General features: G+C 31.5%; 1 protein-coding gene across 1 annotated transcript; it reads right to left on the minus strand.

Annotated features, from left to right (window-relative positions):
- Nucleotides 1-14: 14 nt before the first annotated feature.
- Nucleotides 15-25,377, minus strand: LOC148301346 (fatty-acid amide hydrolase 2-A). The gene is made up of 6 exons (XM_088273418.1): nucleotides 24,859-25,377; nucleotides 14,294-14,513; nucleotides 4,092-4,224; nucleotides 2,845-2,969; nucleotides 1,577-1,711; nucleotides 15-1,489 (listed from the first exon to the last, which is right to left on the minus strand). The coding sequence occupies exons 1-6, from the start codon at nucleotides 25,075-25,077 to the stop codon at nucleotides 693-695; spliced, it is 1,629 nt and encodes a 542-aa protein (XP_088129544.1). The 5' UTR covers nucleotides 25,078-25,377; the 3' UTR covers nucleotides 15-692.
- Between the last annotated feature and the right edge of the window lie 519 nt (nucleotides 25,378-25,896).

Consider the following 25,896-nt stretch of genomic DNA (forward strand, 5'->3'; position numbering starts at 1 on the left):
AAACTCATATTTATGTGGGAAAAAATATATTTTAATTAATATACACATATATAAATATAAAATTTGGTACAAAGTTTAACAAACACAAACTTGTCACATGTTCATGAAACATTCAAAACAAATTAAATCTTTATTCAACATTGAATATACAATTCAGGTAATAATAACTTTGGAAATGTAGGGAACATTACAGTTTCTAATATAAATGGTTCAGTAATCCTTTTCATGTAACCATCACTTTATATTTATCTCTCTTTCTTATCATCGCTTACTTGTTAGTTTTTCCAGAAATAAATTTATAGTAAAACAAAAGAGGAGTACCTCAATGGCTGTATTTATTAGAGTATGTATATAAAGAAAGACAAATTTTAATTACCATAAATAAGAAATCTTGGCATGGTTTGTTAAGTCTTATAAATTAATTAGTTTATTTGTTCGTAATCAATTAAAGGCGTCCTAGTTGTGTTTACTAAAATAAATATGATAAATAAGATCCGTACATTGTATTCCTATCTCACTCTCATAATTATTCGGTATTAATAATACTAAGGTAGTATCAACAAATCAACAATAAGCACTTCTACCGTTCGTAATAAATGTAGTGTACATATATAGATCTTGGATATAAAATAATATCAATACAAAGTGTCAATGTAAAGTAATACTTGAAAATTCAACTTTACTTCCAATGTTTAAACCATTTTTTTACTTGTAGCTGGTTCGACCCAGCCGCCAAATGCTCTTTCTAATTCTTCCGCTATTAACAAACAAAGTCTGTCATTGTTTGTTTTGGAAACCACCTGAATACCGATTGGCAAGCTCTCTTCATTGAGGCCCATGGGTATATGTGTTGCGGGGAATCCTAAAACATTTATAATGGACGTGTAGCTGAAGTTCAGACCCCTGATTAATGGTTCATTATGGTACGGTGCAGCTGTGGGATGGGTGGGGTACAAAAATACTCCGTTTTCACCCAATATTTCTTCCATTTCTTCTTCTAATTCTTTTCGCAGAGTGATAAAATAGTTGTAATTTTTTGATCCGGGTTGATCTCCAGATTTCTCGACCAGTGCAGTCATTAGACCTATAAATGTATTCTTAGACAACCCGAACATAGACTTTACAATTTCCACTAAGATGTGGAAATATCCATCCATGCCGGTGATTCGTTCGGCGAATGAAAGAGAATCTTTTACTTTCATATTAGTGAGCCAGATACCGTTAGCCTGCTTCAACTTTCGAATGTGTAACTCCTTAGCGGGATTACTACAAACTTGATTCAAGTGATTCACCGCCCGCAGCAGAGCTCTTTGAATTGCCGGTTCTACTCCCGACACGAATAGCGAGTTAAGGTTGTCCTTTTGGTAATAAACTTTAACAGATTTTAAATCTGTCTTTTCATCAAGTTTGAGTTTATATGCATTCTCATCTGCTAAAACCTGTAATAAGGGACGAAGATCGGAGGCTTTTCTTGTCATAGGACCGACACCTGTAAAAATAAAATAATTGTCAAAATTGTATGACTAACAACTTCGGTAAATACTTAGAACATAACTCGGCATTGTTAATATATTACCCAAGAATGAGGCTTGGGCCTCTGATGCCGGAGAGGGAAATTGGCCTTCATTTGACACTATAAACTTGCTCGGTTTGTGGCCAAATATTCCATTGAAAAATGCAGGCATTCTAATTGAACCACCGATGTCAGATCCTGGAAATACAGAAAATGTGTTAATTTACTGACTTTTCTTGGAGCTTATTCTTCATAACATTTCAATATACAATTTATTATAAAACATATTTTAATATCCGACATAATACAATAATTTATGCAAAGAAGATTTGGAGATTAATAATAGAAAGACAATAAGACTAAAGTTCGAGCAAGTTTCACAGTTTAAGCATATATTATAGTTGTAAATTTAACATATTTTAAAATGCCAAATTCTTCAAAGAGGATGTCATTTGGGTGGTGGATAAGGTTTTAAATGAAAGATATTAAAGGTAATAGAGATTTTGGTACAACTTCATATGGGTTCAGCCTGGTTTCTGATCCACTCCATCAACCAATTAGACCATATGTACGTCCGAATCTAATCTAATCACGGATAAAATTATTTTTTTGAATCTGCAATCTTAAAAATATGTGTTAAAGGTAGTGCTATGCATCAGCCATTTAAGTTTTATTAAAACTCTGCCAACTACAGCATTTCTCATATTAAAATTTAACCAATAATTATAACTGTGATCCTGTAGGATGAAAGGAGGCTGGATCAGTGTACCGATGTATTTCCAAAATCAAATCAAATAACATTCTACAGTTAGTGTACCTTTTTATTGTTATTTGTATGCATACTACTAAGTTTTGCACTGACATTTCTTAGTGGAACTGCATTTTTTATAATAATACAAAAACAAAATAAAATAATAAGTAAATGAAATAAAAAAAGACACTTAACAACAGTATGTGGTTTTAAATTTCGTATCACAAAAATAATGCTTTGTAAATTTAAAATAAGAGGAAAATATTTGATGAAAAAAACATTCATTCTAATTAGTTTATCAGACAGAAGTCAAATCTTATCGATCGGTATAATTTGAATGTTTTAAGATGTATTAGGTGTCTAAATATCTCAAAATATTTGGGTAAAATGAAAATTTATTCAACATACTCCTTAGTCTCTTTTTTGTTTTTTATTTTAACTTATTTTAATTTGCAAATACATTATGACACATTGCGCCTATCTCTCATTCATGTAGCGAGAAATCAAGGAACCTTTTCTGTTTGTTATTACGCTTTGCTTCGTTTATGGAGGAGATTAATTAAATATAACTCTTAAATACCTATTCCAAAAGCACTTCCAACAGCGGCTTGCAAACAGCCCTCCCCACCAGAAGACCCTCCAACAATTCTAGTTGTATCGTAGGGATTATTTGTTCTTCCATGTATCATATTGTGGCTCTCCCACCTAAAATATTCAGAAAAGAGAAATGCGTTAAAAGTACAATCATATAACAATTAAATTCTATTTAAATCGGTCTAGGAGGGAATTTTATAGGGATGAAATTATTTTATCAATATTCCCTAAAGTGTGAGAGTTTACCAGCTTACCATTATTATGGAGTGATGGTTAATAAACATAAACATGCATTTTGAAAATATAGTAAATGGTGAGCATAAAAGTTGGCAATGTTCGTTCATTATTTATTAGTTCACGTTAGTTGATTTCAGAAGATATTTTACTGCATTTTGTCCACTTTTGTTTAGGAATTTGGTGTTCCTATTTTAATTTATTGAATTTATTATAATAACTACTTCTAAGTAGAGAATAAGGGATCTTAAATTACTAAGGGGCTTATAGAGTACATCTTATTACATTTATAAGCATAAATTAATCAAGAATAAATCAAAATACAACTTAATTTCTCCAAATAAGCCTGACAATCGAGTTATGTTTGATCGCAAGTATGAATGACATAAATGTGATGATTTGAAAACGTACTCAGAAAAACAACATTTTCTGCACGCTTAAAATTACAAATTTTTTAGTAGTTGTCTGACTGCACGTTTTATACTATCATAAGCATTGTTGCTATGGTACAAGATTAATAAATTATTAAATGAATAAAATAAAAATAATTTATATTTGTAGCACTGACTTTGTGATTTTCCATTTTATAATCAAAATGTAACTTTGTTTTAAAATCACTAAAAATATTTTGTTATAACTTAATTATAATGTCTACCGGTTAGCTTCGAAACCCGTAGACATTATAACTAAGTTATAATAAAATATTTATAGTGATTTTAAAACAAAGTTACATTTTAATTATAGGAAATATAATTGATGCTATAAGCATTTAAATGTCTTATAATTATCACTAGTTTCACTTATGGTAGTTAAGCACAGCAATTAGTTAGATATCGCTCACCTTTTATTATTGTTATTATTGTAACACCATATTAAATCAAATTGATTTTTATTCTCTGTGCAAATTTAATACTCGGTGTGACAAGCTGTTTTTAAGAGTTTGAAGATATTGAAAGGAAACCATTATATTTTTATATAAATAAGCAAAGGAAAACTTACCACATGCAGAGTTCTGAGATATTGGTGAGTCCCAATGGAATTGCACCCGCCCTTCTCATACAATCCACAGTATGAGCATCTTCTGACGCTATCACATCCTTCCTCAAATAAATTCCCGCTGTATGATGCAATCCTAAAATTATTATAAAACGTAAGTATACGATGTGGCATTTAATTATTTTATAAAACCACGCGAATATTTTTTTTAGTATTGGGCTAAAAAAGTAAATTACAAAACTATATCTTAGGTTTTTTTTCAATAAGTGAGACAAAAATAATAAAAAATCTTATTTGTATGCATACTACTATGTTTTGTACTGACATTTCTTAGTGGAACTGCATTTTATATGATAAAAAAAAACATAAGTAAATGAAATAAAAAAAGACACTTAACAACAGTATGGGGTTTTAAATTTCGCATCACAAAAATAATTATATGTAAATTTAAAATAAGAGGAAAATATTTGATGAAAAAAACATGCATTCTAATTAGTTTATCAGACAAAAAGTCAAATCTTATCGATCGGTATAATTTGAACGTTTTAAGGTGTGTAAGGTGTCTGAATATCTCAAAATATTTGGGTAAAATGAAAATTTATTTAACGTTTTCAACGTACTCCTTAGTCTTTTTTTGTTTTTTTTTTTAATATTTTGTTATGCAAATATATTTGCAAGTTTAAGCAAGTATCGATGACATAATATGCAATATACATAAAACCCCTCCTTGGAATGAATTTTTATTATATATTTTTATTATTATAGACGATTTTGTCCTCAAGGTTAATAATAAATAATCGTCGACCTTGAAATTCGCGAGTTTATTTATCTGGTGTCTGGCAAAATGATTTAAATAACACTATTTGCCTAAAAATCCGGCGTTTTTATCTGTTATGTAAATTTTTTAACTACTCCAATAATTTATCGGAAATATCTTTATTTTAAATTATACCTCATAACTTCAAAGTGTTATCTTATGTATTTATATATTTCACTTCATGAATAGAAATGATTTAAATTTTATTATTAAATTATTCAATATATATTATTTCTAATTACTAAGAAGCAATATCTTCTAACCAACCAGACTAGTGATACTGATCAAAGTTAAACCTTATACAGCTGATTGAAATTAGTGGGTAGATGGTGCCTGTACAAAGATAACAAAATACGATTAATTACTCGCAGTATTAATGAAAAAACATAACAGAATAATACATATATCAATAAAACTGTAAATTTATGAAAACGAGGACTACAAACGGAGAAGGAACCTGTAAGGAGTTGAGGGAAGAGGTTGAAGAAAAGTAAGGAAAAATTTTACGATGAGTTTCAAGTAATCAGAAATGGGGCATTTTTATGTTCAAATAGCCATCCCTAGCCATAATTCGGATTATTGCAAATTTTGGACTCCATAATCGAGTTAATATTTTTTTAGTACTTAGTAGTAATTTTTGGAACATGCATAGCGCGATCAGAACAATAATTACCTCACGGTTAACGTAAATTAAAAAAAACAAACGAGAAATATATGTTTGATGTTTGACGCGTTTAATGCTGATATACGTGTATATCTTAATACAATTAACCCTCCTATAACATCGAGATAGGTACCGCGTTTTGTATTACGTTTTTTTTATTTTTGGACCAAGTAGATTCCACTTAGTCCAAAAATGCAAAAAAAAATGTACTACAAAAAAAATGTCCCTTACTGTGTTTTAAGTTTGGACAGCCGAACACTATCCTTATCATTCATCGTTCACTTTGTGTAATACCACTTTAATATACACTAATTCGTGACTACCGGTAATGATAAGTAGAGTGTTATATTACGATACCACAAAGTTAACAATGCTTTAAAATACAAAATATACATGTTCGATACCGCTAATCTCGGAAACTTATTAAAAAACACATGGGAAAAATACACGTTTTTCTCATGGACAGTTAAATTTCGCGTTGGGAAGCTGCAAAATTTATTTATATACACAGAAGCTGCCGAAACATAAAACATACACATTAGAATTAAAATAATCGTTTACATTACCATATTCAATATTTTTTTTATTTTTCAACACTTTCGCCTATGATTTCGAGTACGAGTACATATATATGCATACATAGGATGGCGCAAAATTAATATAATTTTTTCAAATACGACGTGTGGGTACAATGCGCGGCCACATTCTGCGATGATAACACAACATCCACCCTTTTATCTTTACAAAATGATCAAAATGGAATTAAAATTAAAGCAACGGAGGAGGTGAAAACAGCACTAGAAACGTTCTTTGCATCGAAACCCGAAAGTTTATATTCAAATGGGATTAATGTTGATAGAAAGATGAAAGAAAGTCATTTAAAATAATTGAAAATATATAATTAACTAAATTAGTAAAGGACATGCGAAAAAAAAACATTTTTGTTTTCATGAAAAAATGCGACGTTACTTATTTTTATTTTTATTTTATTTTATTTTATTTATTCGGGAATTGTACAGCTTACATATAAAAAAATGATATAATAAACAACAGTTACATTAACAATAATAAACATTATATTACATTAACAAAAATAATTTCGTTAAAAAAAGAGCCAATTAAACAATTCCACATTTATATTACTTATGCATCAACCTAGTAAAAAACGAAATTGTATGATTATGTTTGCGCCACCCTATATATTTACGAAATGTTTCAATAAAATAACCTGTGTTTATTCGATCTAATACTACAACACATTTATATGACAGTGAATTACTCTAATCGTTGGGATGGGCACGAGCAGGTTATACAATAGATAATCATGTTTTATGACTAATGCGTCAGTTTTTATGTCGATACAATAATACATATAGAAACATTCATTAATTTGTGAGTGTCACAACCCGATGGCACTATCTACCATCTTTTTTTTTTCAATACGATTAACTTACTAATAGTATAAAAAAAATTCGAGTATAATGGCGTCAACTAATAATAAATAATAAAGCCCCTATCCGCACCCCAATGGTGCATAGGGCACTGTGTCATATTAACGCAGTGTTATCTTGATCGTTTACACATGAAGGAAAGGTGATCAGCCCTCCGCTTCAGGTACCAGTCCATGGTAATATTGAATAAATATTACAGTGAAAAAATCACTTATATGGCGTAAACTACTCGTACATATTTTTTTAGATAGGAATTGCATTTATTATTTACCTTGCTTATTATGTACAAGGTTTATAGATCATTAATTGCATTTTTGTTTATTCTAGCTTTTAATTTTTTTATTTTATTTTAATCTGTGTTGGGAACAGGAGGGATAATCTAGTGTGGGCCAATCAGGAACTTCTCAGCGTTTGCTCATTGCTGGGAGAAAACCACGTAAAACTCCTAAGGAGAAGTCGGACTGTTGACTCGTCAGCAGACCTTCCGTTCCACTAGAAGAGGGTTCGACATTTTGTGTCCTAGCTTGGTTTATGGTACCAATTTCCTTCAATATTCTTATCATGTATGATACCAACTCGTACATATTATAATGAAAGCCAGACGTAACGATTAATAAATGTAATAAAAATGTAATGTACCAAACTAATGTATGAAAGAGAAACGTGGAGTTGGCTAAAGAAGTATGTAAGTAAACGGAATGCAGTCCAAATCCGATCTCTCAGGCGAATATTTATTGTGCGCTTCCGTGGTTTAATGGTTAGGTTAGGTTAGCTACCGTGTTGAGCTACCGTGCTGCAGGCCCGGGTTCGATTCCCAGGGTGGGGGGTGAAAATAAATATTTGTGATTTTACATTCCAATATTTATTTAATATTACCCTGGACTGGTCCCTGAAGCGCAGGAATGATCACATTGCCTTCACGTAAGTAACGATCAAGATTATACTGCGTCAAAATGGTACAGTGCCCTATGCATCATTGGGTGCGGATAAGGGTTAGAAAAAAAATATATGTATTTTTTCCACTCCAAAAAATTAATAGTATGGTTGTCGATCGTGGGTAGAATGGTGAATGTTACATGTGTATAAAGTGATCATTAAACCAGCCAATGACAGGCCATATTCAGTGCAAAGCATAGTATGATATTTATACACATACATATTGAGAAAACGAACCGACGACACCGTCACTACTCATTGGCGTAAATGTTCCTACTAGTAAACGGGTCGCTGTATTGTCGCTTTGTCAATTCATTACTCGCCCTTATACGAGAACAAATTGCAGGGGCAAATTGAATGGAAGCATTATTGAAAAGCACAACGGCATTCGGTCTCGAAACCTTTAAAAAGTTTACACTATTATTAAATGCAAAAAGGTAACAAAAGATGACCACAGTTTCGCGACTTGTTGAAGCAGTTTACACTATTATATGCAAAAAGGTAACAAAAGATGACCACAGTTTCGCGACTTGTTGAAGCAGTTTACACTATTATATGCAAAAAGGTAACAAAAGATGACCACAGTTTCGCGACTTGTTAAAGCAGCAGTATGTATATTTTCGACATTATTTTTTGGCATCTCAACATAGATGAAGAAGAATATGGAAGTTTGGGCATTTAAAGGAATTACGACCATCTCAGGCTTGGTTAAGTGATCACTTTACACGCGAGTAACATTCACCAATTCTACTTATGATTGACAACTACACTACTCAAATTTTATAATTTTTTTAAATATATTGATCAAACTCGTAACTCAGTATGGGCGAGTTCACAATAGCCATCTATGGTAGGATGAGGAATGTCAATCATGGGTAGAATTGGTGAATGTTACATATCACAAAATATTACAAAATTATACAAATCTAAAGCCATTTTTTATTGTAACCGAGATTTATTTATAGTGATAATATAAAAGAGTTATTTTCATAGTTTATTATCCATAATAATCTAGGTTGGGTTCATACGCGAGTCAACCCATTTTACCAATAACTCATCTTGTGGTTTTCCTGAAGCATAAACACCATATCAAATTATCGATCTTCTTTAATATAATATGACAAGACTTATCGCGAAACACTGGCGCCACGGGATAACCATGAAATTGGGATCGTCACACATTTATCTTTTATCATGTTAAAAAAAACAGTTGTATTATGCTGATACTGTACAATAAATAATAGGGGTTTTTAAAATATATTATAAGAATACAAAAGCAGTTCAATCAAGACTTATTTGAATATATTTTTCATATTAAAAAAGGTATTTTATTTCTTGTTTACATTTATACCTGAAGATGGAAGCGTAGCTTCCGAAACTAGTTGTCATAAATAAACTCAAGTGGTAATAAAACAAGTGTTTTCTTTAATAATTTTAAAAAAAGGTATGTTGAAAACAAATATTCTTTTTTTGACATCTGATCATAAATGGTGAAGAATATGGAAGTCTGGGCATTTACAGCTTGCTTAAGTCGTTCACTCCTTTCAAGAACGTCATAAATCAAAAATTGCCAATTTTAAGTTGTGCATGTTTTCGGAATGCCCAGAAAATGTCCCAGCAAAAGCGGCATATTTTTAACTTAATATCTACCCGCTACAGGGCAGAAAGTGTCATTTTTGCATTTTAAAGAAAAGGTGTTGTTTAATTATTTTTTTTAATATACTTACTTAATATTTTTCAAATGCAGAAAAAACCTTCAGGTTTTACTTAAAAAGATCTGTTGCACAGTAAAAAGTTCAATAAGTGGCTTGATATTTATTTTTAATACATTGTATTATATTTTTAAACTTTAATAACGTTCCCCTGAAAAATCAAGTTTTTTGATTTATAACGATCTTGAAAGGAGTGAGCGAAGTGATCACTTTACTCACGTGTAACATTCACCATTCTATCCATACCCTAGATATACGAGTATTGATCTCGTGACACAGTACGTGTGAGTTCACAACAGCTACAATATGTTGGAATAAGGATAGCTTTTTATTAAGCGGAGACTGTTTTTATTTGTATGCAAGGTCCGAATCCTGGATTATATTCACACACAAAAATGTAAAAAATAACTTTTCAAAAAAAAACTACTTTTTAACGACTTTTTGTTTGTTCTTTTCTCTAAACGGTTTCGACAAGAACCTTGTCATCATCAGGGTTTAACATGTATAGTACATAATTAACCGTGATGGTTAAACACAACGTGTTTAACCCTGATCATGACAAGGTTCTTGTCGAAACCGCTTGGAGAAAAATACCAATAAAAAGTGGTCAAAAATAAAGTAGTTTTATTTTATGAAGTTTATAAAATTTACCACAAAATACCTGCAAAGAAAAAGTAAAAACTTACTCTTAAGTGGAGATAATCCAGATTTGTGAACAAGTATTTGGACACACTCAAAATGTTCCATACACGTGTATTGATTCTAAGCAGTGCCAATTACGGATTTACGGGTACATTAAATTATATATGTGTCGGCTACTTTCAAAATCCGCCAGATCCAATTTTATAAGATTTTAAAAATAAATACTCTATCGGAATGCCAATTGTGGGTTTTTATGGTTTAAAATATTTATATACTTGAAAACCCTGCTTAACATACTTAAAAACAGCGTTGTATTTCAAATTCTGATATATTCATGAAACTAGCCTTCTGACCCATATAGGCCAATCAGAGAGCGGGGATAGGTCAAAAATTAAGATGACGTCGTTTTCGGTTTGTGTCTCTTGTTTTTTTCTTAAATACTGAAAAAAATTCCAAAAAATGGGAAATTTCTCTATTTCATAATATTTTATCTAAAGATAGACAAATCTTTGAAACATAAATGTTACCCGGAGAGTTTAGCATTTTTTTGTGAAATCGACTTACATGGATCTGGCGGATTTTGAAAGTAGGTATCACATATCGCTCACTCCTTTCAAGAACGTCATAAATCAAAAAACTTGATTTTTCAGGAGAACGTTTTAAAAGTTTAAAAATATAATACAATATATTAAAAATAAATATCAAGCCACTTATTGAACTTTTTACTGTGCAACAAATCTTTTTAAGTAAAAACTGAAGGTTTTTTCTGCATTTGAAAAATATTTAGTATATTTAAAAAAATAATTAAACAATACCTTTTCTTCAAAATGCAAAAACTTTTGACTTTTTGAACTTTTTACTGTACAACAGATCTTTTTAGGTTAAACTTAACTGTTTTTTCTCCATTTGAAAAATATTCAGTTTATTTAAAAAAAACATACTTAAACAATACGTTTTCTTCAAAATGCAAAACAACACTCTCTGACCTGTAGCGGGTAAATATTATGTAAAAAATATGCCTCTTTTGCTGGGATATAGTACATTTTATGGGCATTTCGAAAACATGCACAACTGAAAATTTACGATTTTTGATTTATGACGTTCTTGAAAGGAATGAGCGATATGCTACTTGGATACCTTTAGTCAGACGCTCAGAAGATTGCATGACTTAATAATCTCTAATAATTTTCTCAATGGCATGATAATAGCTTGAATCGTTCGTGCATCCAAATCAAGAGTGGATCGTTAAACGTAATTAGGGATTTAATTTGTTCAAGCATTGACGTTCGTCGGAATAATACTTCAGATAAGAGGAGGTAATTTTCAATAGCGGCCAAGTAGACGTATGTTACGTTGAAGTTTAATTTTAAGCTGGCTAATGGATTTCCGAGTAGTCGGCCTAATGGACATTTTTTTATAGGTCCTTCAAAGTGGGAAATATTTCCAAAGAGGATTTAATTGTCAGCTCACCAAAAAAAAAAAAAAATTTTAATAGTACATATTGAAAGCTGTCCCACCGCATGCCCAGATCTGATACAGAAGCATCTAGGCTTCCTGACAGATCTGCTCTTGCAAAGCAATTTTATTTTTGAACTATGTTGCGAAATTTATTGAAAATGTGAAACAATATAAAATTGTATTCTGATTTTACGGTCAATTTAAATTTAAAAGCTTTCAATATACCAATATATCACTGCCAATCTAAATAAATAAAAGTTTGTAAATCCGTCACAAGTGAAAAGATGATTCACTTCGCTAGGCCCCGCTCGCCTTCCGAAACCCTCAATCAAGATTGCCTCTTTTACAAGGCACCAGGTTCGCGTCGCCCGGGACAACCACTACTGACAATTCGTCGGCAGCGCTCGTCTGAACTTCGGGACGCGGATCTGACTGGAAGGATGCAAGGGAGCTAGTTGCCGACAGATAATCCTGGATATAGTTTGTTGACTCCATATGCTCCACAAAGGGAGCGGATATGATTAAATAATAATAATAATGTCCTTTATTGCTCCTACATAATGGCGAATGTTTCCACGAATGCATATGACATTGGATCTGCTTTATCGCTTTTTTTTAGTATTGTCTGTAGTTTTTTTTCTGTTAGCCTTTTTTTTGCGATGATCCGTTCACTGTCGGGTTTTGGTCGCATTTCAGAGTGGCGGAAATTAGTATGTCTCTATCATATACCACACCATCGCATCGCGTGTTTTCGTTATTTTTTTACGAATCATCATGGCGGTTCAAGGTGAAGCAACCTTTCTGTAATGTCACTTATTAGCAATGTTCATTGTTTCCATGGTCGCCAGGTTGCAATTCAGAAAAACTTGGATTGACAGCCATACATGCATTCGTGGGTATGTACCCATTAGATAATATACTCGAAATGGTTAGAAAGTAACTATCAAAATATCTCTCCCGATACACTGTATAGTATAGATAACAAAAATTGGTTCGGAATAATCCTTAAAAGATTTGAAATATAATACATATTATAGTACATGTATATATTTCAAAATAACCATTTTTGAAAATCAACTAAACCTAGTTCGTTACTTAGGAATTACATTCATTTGAATTCATGTTTATTAAAAAAAACTACTGACAACTTCATCGATTACGAAGGAAAAAGAAACACTCATGTTTTAAAAAATACCAATGATGTTATGACGAAGAATATACGAGTAAATTCACTTGAACCTGACTAAAGAGGTTACAGATAATTTATTTTAGTATCCAAATTATCATAATGGCATTGCATACGTTTTTATGACTGCTTTTCGGTATATTATGTCGATAATTATGTTAGGTAATTAATCGACTAATCCGAATCAAACTAGAAAACTCCATTTTCACCATAAAAATATAAAAAACATAGATTAAAATTTTAAATAAAACGCTTGTTTCTTACCACTTGAGTAAAAAACAAGTGTTTTATTTATATTTTTATGTTATTTTTTGACATCTCAATGTAGATGAGGAATAATATGGAAGTCTGGGTATTTACGGGGCTGACGACCGTCATAAGCTGGTTTAAGTGAACATTTTACACAGGTGTAACATTCACCAATTCTACCCATGATTGACAACCACACTAGTCAAATTCTTGGAACCTCTAGATACATATATTAAAATTCGAAAACATTGTGCTTGAATTCACTAGAATTTTACTAGAGACATCTATGGTGGTATGAAATAAGTTTTTTTTAGCAGAAACTCTTTTAAATTACTCCTGATTGGAGATAATCCAGATTTGTGTACAAGTATTTGGACACACTCAAAATGTTATATTTATAATTTGATCATGTCTTACCACAAAGTGTATGGCGAAACAATAAATACATAAATTGAATGCTATTAATTCTTTCTTATTTTATGTGTTAACTATATAATATTTTTGCAATTTATTATTTTGGTTCTACAAATAAAATTTATAAAAAATCCTTTAAACCAAAAGTTATTTCGTAAATAAAAGAGATGCATCAATTTTTTTATCGAATACTTGAATTCGTACATATCGCTCATTCCTTTCAAGAACGTCATAAATCAAAAAACTTAATTTTTCAGGGGAACGTTATTAAAGTTTAAAAATATAATACAATGCATTATCAAAATAAATATCAAGCCACTTACTGAACTTTTTACTGTGCAACAGATCGTTTTAGGTTAAACCTGAAGGTTTTTTCTCCATTTGAAAAATATTAAGTATATTTAAAAAAATAATTAAACACTACCTTTTCTTCAAAATGCAAAAACAACACTTTCTGCCCTGTAGCGGGTAAATATTAAGTAAAAAATATGCCTCTTTTGCTGGGATATAGTACATTTTCTGGACATTCCGAAAACATGTACAACTCAAAATTAACGATTTTTGATTTATGACGTTCTTGAAAGGAGTGAGTGATATGGTACAAAGTTTTAAATGAAAAGTATCCTGGATGTTGAATTTTCGTTGGTTATTGATCGTATAAAATTGTCTAATATACCTTTAATAGCTATACAATCCTTTGTGGTGAAAGGGACTCCGAGTAATGGTTTCTCTTTAGCGAGTTGCTCTTCCGAAAGTTTGCCGCTCCTGACTAACTCGTCAGCTTGCCTGGCTTCCTCGACGGCCTCCTTGAATCGGTTCTCCACGAGACAGTTCAGAATCGGGTTCACTTCAGCAATCCGGGCGATGAACGCGTTAACAAGCTCCTCGCTAGATATCTGGAAAAATAAATATATTCAAAATTAAAGTGACAAAAATAGATAGTGGAAAATAAATCAATTAGTCTGATTAACCCTATGCGAGTGTTTTTGTCTAGAATTTTCACTCATGAATTACATGAAATTATAGTAACTTTAAACATAAAGAGTAAATCTACTCACGAGTAGGCAAAGGCTATAAAACTTAAAAAGTAGAAGCCTTGAGTAGGATCATGATAAGCGGTGTTGCATAAGCCGTAGCTAGATTTCAGAGTTACTTGGACGTTAGGTAATTAAAAAAAAAGATTAACCCTAGATTACGTGAGATTTGTAAAATTAACGCCTGACAATATTCGTCGTGATTTTTTTTTCCACATCCGGATAAAACAGGCCTTCAGTACCCTCATATTTAGTGCTATGCTAGACAGCAGTCTCCGCCTCCGTGGTGTAATGATTGGCGTGTTTATCTACCGTGCTGGAGGTCTCGGGTCCTATATATTCCCAGGGGGGGAGGGAGAAAATAAATATTTGCGATTTTACATTGTAATATTTATTTAATATTACCCTGGACTGGTCCATAAAGCGTAGGAGTGATCACCTTGCCTCCATGTAAGTAACGATCAAAATAACACTGCGGTAATACGATGCAGTGCCCTATGCACCATTGCGTGCGAATAAGGGTTAGAAGAAGAAGAAGACAACAGTCAATAGGAGATGTCGCGCTTTTGTTAACTTGATAAATTAAATTAATTAATAAAGTAAATTTTACGATGATCCCGTATTAGCTTGAGTAAGATTATTATCGTATTATTTTTTATAAAGCATTTTCGTATTTTGTTTCAACTTCTCGAACAAAAATGCACTTATTTTTAAAAAGTTTTTGGTAAAATATGAGTTCTTCTAATCGTCGTACATTTTAGGATAGTTCCGGATTTAGGTACTTTGAAGTCTCGTGATATAGGGTTAAAAAGTTAAAAGGTTACAGCACAAAAATGAAGATAAATTGAACCAACGGCAACCTATCATATCTTTTAAGAAGAAAACGATAACCTGAGTGATTTATTTCAAAGAGGGACATTGTATCGACACTATCGATGTTTAGAGTCGATACAATGTCCCTCTTTGTCGGGTTATCGCTACAGATAGATAGATATAATTGTGATAGAAGATAGGTCACAAAGAAAATTGGTCGGTAAACGAAGTATGTATTTAAATACTTAGGATAGGATGTCGATTTAACATGCCTAGTGATAGATGTAGACTGTTCGACACATATTATTCAATTGAAAGTAGACTGAATGCAGTCGAAATGCGATCTCTCAGAAGAATGTGCGACAAAACGATGTATGATAGATGTGCGAATAGTGAAATAAGGAAGGAATGCAAAGCTGAGATAAGCATTATCGATAAAATTAAGAAAGGTGTGTTGAGATGGTTTGGACATGTAGAACGAATGAGTGAGGAAAGAACGGTAAAACAAATTTATGAGGCGAATGTTAGTGGGAATAGAAGCAGAGGAAGACCGAGAAAAACATGACACGATCAGGAATGCCAAATACTTGAAAGTGGTCAGGTTAGGAGTCGTAACAATCGGCGGGTATGTATGAGGAGATGCATGAACGTGGAAGAGGCGAAGAATGTTTGCAAAGACAGAGTGGTGTGCCGCTCTATTCTCTCTGCCTACCCCTGCGGAGAAGCGGCGTGATGGTTAGTTAGTTAGTTAGTTTTATTATTCAATTGGATGTCTTTTTCTTGCTGACGACAGTGGGACATTTGACGGTATTTGATATTTGACGGTTCTCGTACAAAAAGTGTAGTCATGAAGACGAGAATTTTCTCGATCTCATTGAAAAAATATCTGAGCGTGAATGATAATAATGTCGTCGGTGATGTCTTGTATAAAAATTCATGTTCGTTCAACGCACCATATTATTTTTAATTATAATTATTTCATTTACTAATGATATATTTCTAAAATTAAATAATAATAAACAGATTTTAATTTTCATATTTGATTCGCGGTGATGTAAATATTTTAAAACTTATTTTTTCATCACATATCCGTTTGTAAGTGATGACATAATGATTAAATAAAATAAATATCATAAAATAAATAAATATCATAAAATATATCAGGAATTTATTCTTTACAGCGCTCATCGTTTCAAAGAAGAGGTATCTCTACATGAGAGAATACGGCTATTATCCTTGGCTCTACCCGACCCAGTTTCTCCAGGGAATGCTTGGCTACAATAGTTTAGAGACTAGAAGGAATGTGTATTTGATTACGCATTTTTATCGATTGTTGCGCGGTATGATCGATAATCCTGAAATTATCCGGAACATTGGTCTGTATGTTCCCGATAGTTACCTAAGACAGCGTCGACATAGATTGTTTCACATTCCTATACACAGGACCAACCTGCCGATGGTTATGCCTGTAGGAAGAGCTACCGCTATGTTGAACAATATCACATTGAATATTGATCTGTTCCATGTGTCCGAAGGAGTTTTCCGAAGCGGGATTCTTCTACACCTTTAAGTCTTCTTGCTTACTTTTAATATATACGCCTTGAATATTGTTTGTTATGTATATATTATTTTTTTGTTGAATAAATTGAAATTGAAATTGAATCGTGTCCCAGCCTATTTATAGATGTTTTTTAGGAAAAACATCTAGAAATTTTAACATCCGAAGTAAAGAGCATACAAGATGCCCTAATAATAATAATTATTCTGAATTTGCCAATCACTCAATAGAAAATATTCACTCATTTGATAAAAATAAAGGTCTCAATATATTACACACATGCAATAGAGGAATTAAATTAGATTACCTAGAAATATTAGAAATTTAACAGGCAATTAATAATAATTTACAACTAATAAATATACAAGTAAATGATTTTGCTAAAAGTCCGTTATTCAATATGTTTCCAATCACTTATCATCCCTGATCCCTTTTGACTGTGACTGCCAATCAAAACGAAAAAATAAAGCCACTTGAGATCTACCTTAGCTTCTTTCCCTAACCGTCAAAATATTTTGAATATTGTTTAGTAGATAGTATTTAAGTATTAATCAGTCTTGATAAAGGGGCGGTTAGCTTCGAAACCGGTAGATATTATAATTAAGTTATAGTAAAATATTTATAGTGATTTTAAAACAAAGCTACATTTTAATTATAAAATAAATATCAATAAAAATACCACGTTGTGATGCCTTCTAATTGCAGTTCAAAAAAATCAGCAGAGCGTAACGAACGTACTGCAATTTCCTGTTTTCCATCAAGAGAATAATTTTGATGTAGGTACGTTGTTTTTAAATATTTTCTTCCAGTTTGACGGTTTATCGTGATACGATATAAAGACATTCTTTTTCATATAGTTAGACTTTATTAAATACGGTGTATAGTAAAGTTTAAACTTAAACGAATATTTATCGTTAAGTCATACTTAACGTTTACACTATATCAAAAGTTAAAATGATTTCAACATATTTATTACAATAGATAATGCAATAATACAAAATGCGTTATATTACTTTATTCTTCTAACTGCATCGTTTGCTGTATGGGACACAGGGTGTTTGGTAACGAATTGCTATATTTTGTATATTAAGCGCAAATTAGAGTATGTATGAATATAATTGCAAAAAATTGAAACGTCAAACTAAAATCGAAAAATAAGTAAATCGATTTTAATCATCAATTTTAATTATACATAATTTTTTTTTAAAATAATTTACATAGTATATACCAATATTTCTTAAAATGTATTGGCACGAATTTCAATACATCATTTTCGAACACCATGTTTTTCATTTTTAAATACAGTGTGTGTGAAAATGATGCGGAATGCATCAAAACAGGTGTCACAATAGATTTGTAAGAAATAGTGGTAGTACCAAGTGAAAATTTAATTGAAAATGAACAGATATTACCACAAAGTGACTGCCGAATCAATTAATGAAAAGAAATATATCAATAGCAATAACATATTCACTACATTTTTTTTGGTTGATTTTTTTGTTGTGGATTTTTAAAATTAATTTCATAAATAGCTTTTATATTAAAAACTTCATTTATGTCAAATAAATTTAATAAGTGCGTATTTAGTCTATGGTCCCTATCCACAGGTGTAGTAAATCACTCGCTAAAGAGGAATAAAAAACAACAATTTATGACCTTTTTTCAAGCTAGACACGCAATAAATCTGGGGTAAGAAATCAAATGCTTTATTCAAAGCCTTCTTGAAACAATTACCTGTAAGTTTGTAGTGTGAAATGGATTTAACCCTCCTAATTATTCTGAAAAACTTAAATCCACAATACTACTTACAAATTTTCTGTACAATATATTACTTATGTAGTTATATTTTATTCTTATAAATTCAAATATAAATATTATATTTGTCTTTATTTTTATTTATTTTATATTTGTCCGCCTCTGTAGTGTGATGGTCAGCACGCTCGGCTACCGTACCGTTTGATTCCCAAGGGGGGTCAAATAAATATAAGTGATTTTTCACTCTAATGTTTATTCAATATTGCCTTGGAGTGGTACCTGAAGTGGAAGGCTAATCACCTTTCCTTCGTTTGAAGACGATCAAGATAACATTACGTTTATATGATGCAGTGCCATATGCACCATCGGGTGCGGATAAAGATTTGAAGAAAAATTAAGAATATTTATTTACATAATAAACTGCCTTCAGTGTTGCGGTTAACATTGTCTCTCTCTGTCTCTCATATTATATCTCTTTTTTTTTAAAGTTTCACTTCTATCACGTGTTCGGTGCTGTAGGCGATGTTTTATTTTTTTTAATCTTTTTTACATAAACGCAAATGAGAGCAGATATAAGCATTGATAGACGGTAAAATTAAAGTTTTATATTCTTCATTTCTCTCAAAGAACAAGCCTATTAAAAATAACAAATTGATTATAAAAATGAGTTATTCAGGGGATATTCGCAAAGACAGAACTCATTCGCCGGCCAACCGCCGAAGAGGTGACGTCTTTCTACGCCCGTTTTTTAAAAGAATGTATATTTGAATGTGCATTTGATTTTTTTTGAATACGTATATATATCCATTTTTTTAAAACTCTTTATTTTCAACAAATCTTTTCTTTTTTAAACCATACAATAATTTAAAAGACAACCTTATTTTTTCAATACCAAAACGGTGTTTTAAGAAGAAAAAAAAATCAATTACGTCACCTGGATTTAGAGAAAATTAAGTTGAGACTTATCGAAAACTGGCCCTTAAAATATTTCGAGATACTGACTAGTTGAACAGTTGAGTGCTTCGTGGAAGTTTGGTTTGTTTACAGTGAGCTTAGAATACTCTTTGGGCGTGGGATTCCCAAATGAATACGATTACATAGTATGTAAAATATAAATATGTATGTATTATTATGTATCCTCCTTGCCGCACCATGTCGACTTATAGGGGTAATAATTTTTCCTTTTATAATCCAAAGATTTGACATGCACAGAATAGGTTTGAATAATACCACACGGAATGATAAAGACATATATCGTAGTCATACAGGAGAAAGTGACCAAGTGCATTTTTTTACAAAAACGTGATTATTGACTATTGGATATCTTACTAGCTTAATATTGCCCAGTAAAAAATCCCAAAGCGATTTTAGACTTGGATTTATGATATTTTGACACGTTAAAAATGACTAACTGCATTGATGTTTATTTTCTGGCCAAACAAAATTGACTTAAATGGCCCTTCTGAACATTTTATGTTTTGTTAGTTGGTCACTTTCTCCTGTACGACAACGATATATGCCAAAAACCACATAACTCACATTTAAATCTGATTTTATTTTATTTTATACATTTGTACTAGCTGTACCCGGTCACTACAGCTACAGCTCAGTTTGTTCACGTTGAACACAAAGAAAATAGAAAGCACACATTTCCGATATGTGTAATTTCACAATGCTTGCAATGTAAGTAATGAAAATATATGTTCATATAAGTAATGAAAATATATTATTAAGTATTAAAAATCTATGAAACAACTATGCAATCGAAAAACTATACTAAAAACTAACTAAGTGACAGCATCTGTCAAGAAGCACGCTGTCCGCCATGAGTAATATTTTGTTTCGGTATGTTGTTACTTTTAATAGATAGCGATGCCGATGCGGTAAAAAAAACTAATACTGTTAACAAACTTTTTCTATAAGGCATTGGAAACAAGTATTGTATTTTATAAACGTGGTTAAACACTCGTATGCCGGATAAAGTAGATAATATTATTTCACGAAATACCACATCTCTCGTATCGTGTGGTGTTTGAGGAGTATTTTTAGAACTTACGCATGGTATATTTTATGGATATATACATAATACATGCATAGCTATATTAGGTATTAGTTATCGCGTAGAAGTTGAGCCTATTATAAGTAGGAAAATCTCTTATCTCGGTTCCATTTTTAGTGTATAATTCTCTAGTATGAAACGAACCATAAAAATACTTCCCATGTTAAATTTGATATTTTCCCTTTATAAGTGTAGTCCGTAGAAAACGCTCCACCCAATTACCGTAGGTCGCCTGGTCTATAAAATATTAACGTCAACATTGATATAATACGATTGAAGGCGAATATAGGCATCGCCCATGTGATATTAAAGACTTAATACTTTTTACAAAACGCTTAATTGTTATCACCGGAAAATCACTTTTTTATTATTATTTATCATTACAGATAATACTATGAAGCATATTCTATTCTAATCAATTAGAATTAATGATCTTCAATCTTTACTTATTCCTAATATTTATCAACAGTTTTAATTGTTATTTTTGGTGATTAAGCTAAATTTGGACAAAAAAATATTGTGATTGAGAGTTTGAAAATTTTTTGTAAGTTCTCACAAAGATGGAAAATGATTGAAATTTTAGGCTATGACTATTATTTGGCAAACCTTTATTCAAATGTAGCAACTTTACGATCTCTGAATGACGTTTTTGTTAACTCAGGTGTGTTAAAATGACTCATCGAATACAATTACCTACGAATTGAACAAAATGTAGGTAATTTATAACAATATAATTTATGTAAGTAGATTATATAAACGGCTATAGGAAATAACAAAAAAATTAAATTTTGTATACAATCAGGTAACTTAAATCGAGACGACAAAGAGTAGAAATATGAAAATACACAGTAGCTGCAAGACTTTCTACTGATCTCCAAATAACGATGTGCCATTCACTTGATATACTTATAAGAAATGTGAAATCGGAACGCGTAATTTTCGTACTTGTACAATATAAAATGATTTAATGAACCCGTATTTATGACTTTGTCATTTATATGTGAAGTAATTACATTTTTCATTTACAAAAAGGTTATAATTTATATTTGAAGCAGTAACTTTGTGATTTTCCATTTTATAATTAAAATGTAACTTTGTTACATTTTAATCACTATAAATATTTTATTATAACTTAATTATAATGTCTGCCGGTTTCGAAACTAACCGCTTCTTTATCGAGACTGATTAATACTATTATTAATCAGTCTTGATAAAGAAGCGGTTAGCTTCGAAACCGGTAGATATTATAATTAAGTTATAATAAAATATTTATAGTGATTTTAAAACAAAGTAACATTTTAATTATTCACTAAGTTAACATTTTTAAACCTTATTAAAAATTTCAGTAGTATTCTGGCATGTCCATTTTATCAAATAACACAAAATATACATTATTTATGATTCTTCCAGAAAAAACGTGGTATACATGTATTAACACAAAAACTTTGTATTTTGTATGAAAATAATTTTATTAAGTAGGTACTTAACGAACGAAATAACTAATCTTTATAAAATAAATAAAACACAAACATCATATTAAACCGCTTTTATTTTTTGTATATTTATTACAACCGGTTTCGACAAGCACGTGGCTTTTTCAAGGATGGACACGTACGGATTAATCCCTGAAGAAGACAGAGTGCTTGTCGAAACCGGTTGGATAGTACAAAAGTTGTTGAAAATAAAGTTCGTCTTTGAATTATTTTTACAAGGCTTATGAAATGTGCCGTAAAGTATTAGCAAACAAACAAAATAAATTGAATACTTTTTATTGTAAACTAGTGTGATTCTTAAATCTAAAATATATGATAACGTAACATCAATTCAGGGAATTAATAGGACAACTATTATTATACGGATGTGATATTCAATAAATTTAAATGAACGGAGAGTTTTAGATAAACAAACTGTTAAAAATCAATACAAAAATAATGCAAACATTGGTATAATAGCTCGTATTTTAATATTTGCTTTGCATCAATATTTTTTTAGCTCTGAAATTGTGATGTAAGACTTTTTTCTTTCAATTATGGATTTTTTTTAATGAAAAATAAAAACACTTTTGGAAAATACGAAATTCACATCACCTTAAAGCATCTTTGTTTTTTTAAGTTTGCTTAAAAATGTATACTATGATTTGTAAATATATTTGTATACCACATTCTTAACTCAGATGGATCTAATAAGAACCCAATCAAATTTAATTGTTACGGTTGACTAAAAAAGAAAATAAAACAAAGAAAAGAGAAAAAAAAAGAATAAAGAAAAGTCGACACAAACAGATACGGTAATTCGCCTTGGTAGTGGGGTCAGGCATTATTGCATGTTCCAATTAAAAATAGTATATATATTAAATCTTTTAATAATTAAAACTTGATAATTCTATTACTGAAAGAAGGAATTTATAACTGGTGTTTATGAAACCTTTTGAAGCTGAGAACAATTCATACCCAAAGAACAATTTTTCTGTCTTTGTTTTAACGTTGATGACGGCAACACCTGTGATGTTTAAACAATGGAAAGATAAAGGCGTTATCTAGATATCTTAAGCATTACTTCTGGACCTTTGCTTCCAACGACTTTGGCATTTGAAACTAATTATATACTTCTACTACTACTACTACCATCACGCCATTTCCCCGCAGGGGTAGGCAGAAAGGATGGAACGCCACACTCTTCTGTCCTGACAAACACTCCTCGCCTCCTTCACATCCATAATATAGTCATATATGCCCTCCGATTACGCAGACTTTTGACGCCATCAGATTTTAGGTTCTGATCGATCTGATCGTGCCAATTCATTTAGTATACATATAACTATACATAATCAGTAAATATATGTCTTTGATTGCGAAAAACTTGAATTTTTGATAAATTACCAATATAACATAAGATTTAACAAAAAACATTTTTTTTGTATGGGTCCGAATTGTAACTAAGGGTTTTTATACCGGACCTGGAAATGTGTCGGGAGCTTTCGAGTATACATATTGCATACATAGTATACATAAGTACTGTCAGGATGTTAAAGTTATCAAAAAATATTTCCTTTTATTTAAAGAGAATAAACATACAGTTAAAAAAATATAGAACACGTTTTTGACATTTATGTTTCCATCGTTATAGGACCACCGAAGTAGCATTCCGACGTTTGGTTTGATATTGTACCTACCATTGTAAGTACAATATCAAAATCAAAAGATAACTGATTTAGTTCCTTTAGACTCTTTCCTATTCTGCCTTGCATTAGGTCAGTAACTGACTTCAAACACGAGGCAGGTCAGTGCTGACTCGGTAGTGCTATAGTTTAAATTGATTTTCATGTCAGTACAGTGTTCTCCCGTCACTGCTTACTTCAATATTCCCGATGTAAACAGCGTTAGGGCGATTGTCCACTACCCGGAATTTTACCGTCCGGCAGCCCGGTTTTGAAAAATGAAAGCGACTACGATAGTTTAGCGTGATCGAATTTACGTGCAACGTGTTCACGCGCCGATCAAGAGCACCGATCCGAAAAAAAGATGGGCAAAAGCACAAGCCAATCCAAGCCAATCGTCGTTTTAAAACGCTAACTGACGTGCCGGACGCTAAAATTCCGTGTAATTCCGTGAAGTGGATAAATGCGCTTAGTCAGTTCTCGGGGCCAGTACTGGCTTTAGTAACTGACTAAATGTAAATTCGGCGTAAGAGCGTGTTAAAGGTACTCGGAAGACGCACGAAAAAAGATCTACATAAGGTAAAATCAATTCATAAATTCTGATTCGTTTGTTTTATTTTATGTCGTTATATTTTACTATTGGCTATGCCCGTGTAAAATTTATTGTTTATGACATAAATAAATCATTTATTGTTACAAAAAATATCTGATATCATTAGCAAAAAATATATAAATTATTCAATGTGAAATATATTTGCAGAGATATTGAAGGAAAAAACTAAAATATAATAAATTAATTTCAGGTGCTCATTTTTATCCGTTTATAAAAGAAATGTGAAGATAAATTATATGAATAGTGCATTACCTTCTTTGTACGAATTTTCTCTGCTAAACTCGTTACTGATTCCAATAACATCGGATTTTCCACTTTAGGTAAGGTTTGTGATTTTTCATAATACCGAATTTTAAAAATCCACCTTCCCACACAAATTACAAGTTTTTGTAAATAATTCATGAGTAGCAACACGCATTTCCCACCAGAACTTTTACGCGGTTTTATATTTTTTTCACGTGTGGTCGTCATATTTGATGAACGAATTGATCACTGCACTGTATTAAAAATATTTTCACAATAAATTGCAATAAACAGATTCCCGTCACCGATCTCTAAAAAGTTTTCTTTTGTTCTGTCAAAATATGCCACATTTGTTTATCGAATTCAATCAGCACGCCCAGATTATTTTTAATGCAATACGTCACTAAATTTAAGTGAATTTATTAATTTTAAAATCAAATTACTAATCTAAAAGCAAGTTTATTCAAGTCGGTATCGCTCCAGAGCGTCTAACGGCCGCCACACGCGCGGCTTCAAATGCTTCAAACTAGTTTCTAGTTTATAGTTTGACAACTGCCTACTCAAACTCGGCTCCATATAAACAAGTTCCTGGAGAAGATACGCCCGTCTCTTTTCATCCAGTACGCTTGGTAACTCGAAAAGAGCGTAAATCTATAAAGGTCTTTTCGCACTGTGAACGCGCGCTACCGAACGACGCCGACGGTATCCGACATGCGGTTTGATTCGGTTGGGTTGGGTTGTGAAATGAACAACATCACATAAAAATACGTATTCGTAGCAAAACCTGTACCTATATTGACGTAGGCGTATTCCTAAAAACATTTAAAACAAACGTAATATTGTAATAGTTTTACTTATCTACACCATCAATCTACATAATGTATGAAAACGTTTCAGACTTATGATAATGCAGGAAGCGATGATATTATTCACTTCAAACCCTAATACTCATCTCAATGGTGCATAGGGCACTGCATCATATAAATGCAGTGTTACCTTGATCGTTAACACATGTAGGAAAGGTGATCAGCCCTCCGCTTCAGGTAC

Source organism: Brachycentrus maculatus, unplaced genomic scaffold (assembly GCF_059751285.1).
Source record: "Brachycentrus maculatus isolate JH-2025_06_01 unplaced genomic scaffold, ASM5975128v1 h1tg000574l, whole genome shotgun sequence".
Lineage (NCBI taxonomy): Eukaryota > Metazoa > Arthropoda > Insecta > Trichoptera > Brachycentridae > Brachycentrus > Brachycentrus maculatus.

Bases quoted from the DNA above. Each gene is read 5' to 3' on its own strand.
- LOC148301346 (XM_088273418.1), bottom strand. From the start codon at position 25,077: ATGACGACCACACGTGAAAAAAATATAAAACCGCGTAAAAGTTCTGGT. The intron at 1,712-2,844 runs GTATTTAAGAGT...CTGTATTTCCAG, and splicing joins TGGAAGTGCTTTTGGAATAG to GATCTGACATCGGTGGTTCA. The intron at 1,490-1,576 runs GTAATATATTAA...TTATTTTTACAG, and splicing joins GGCCCAAGCCTCATTCTTGG to GTGTCGGTCCTATGACAAGA.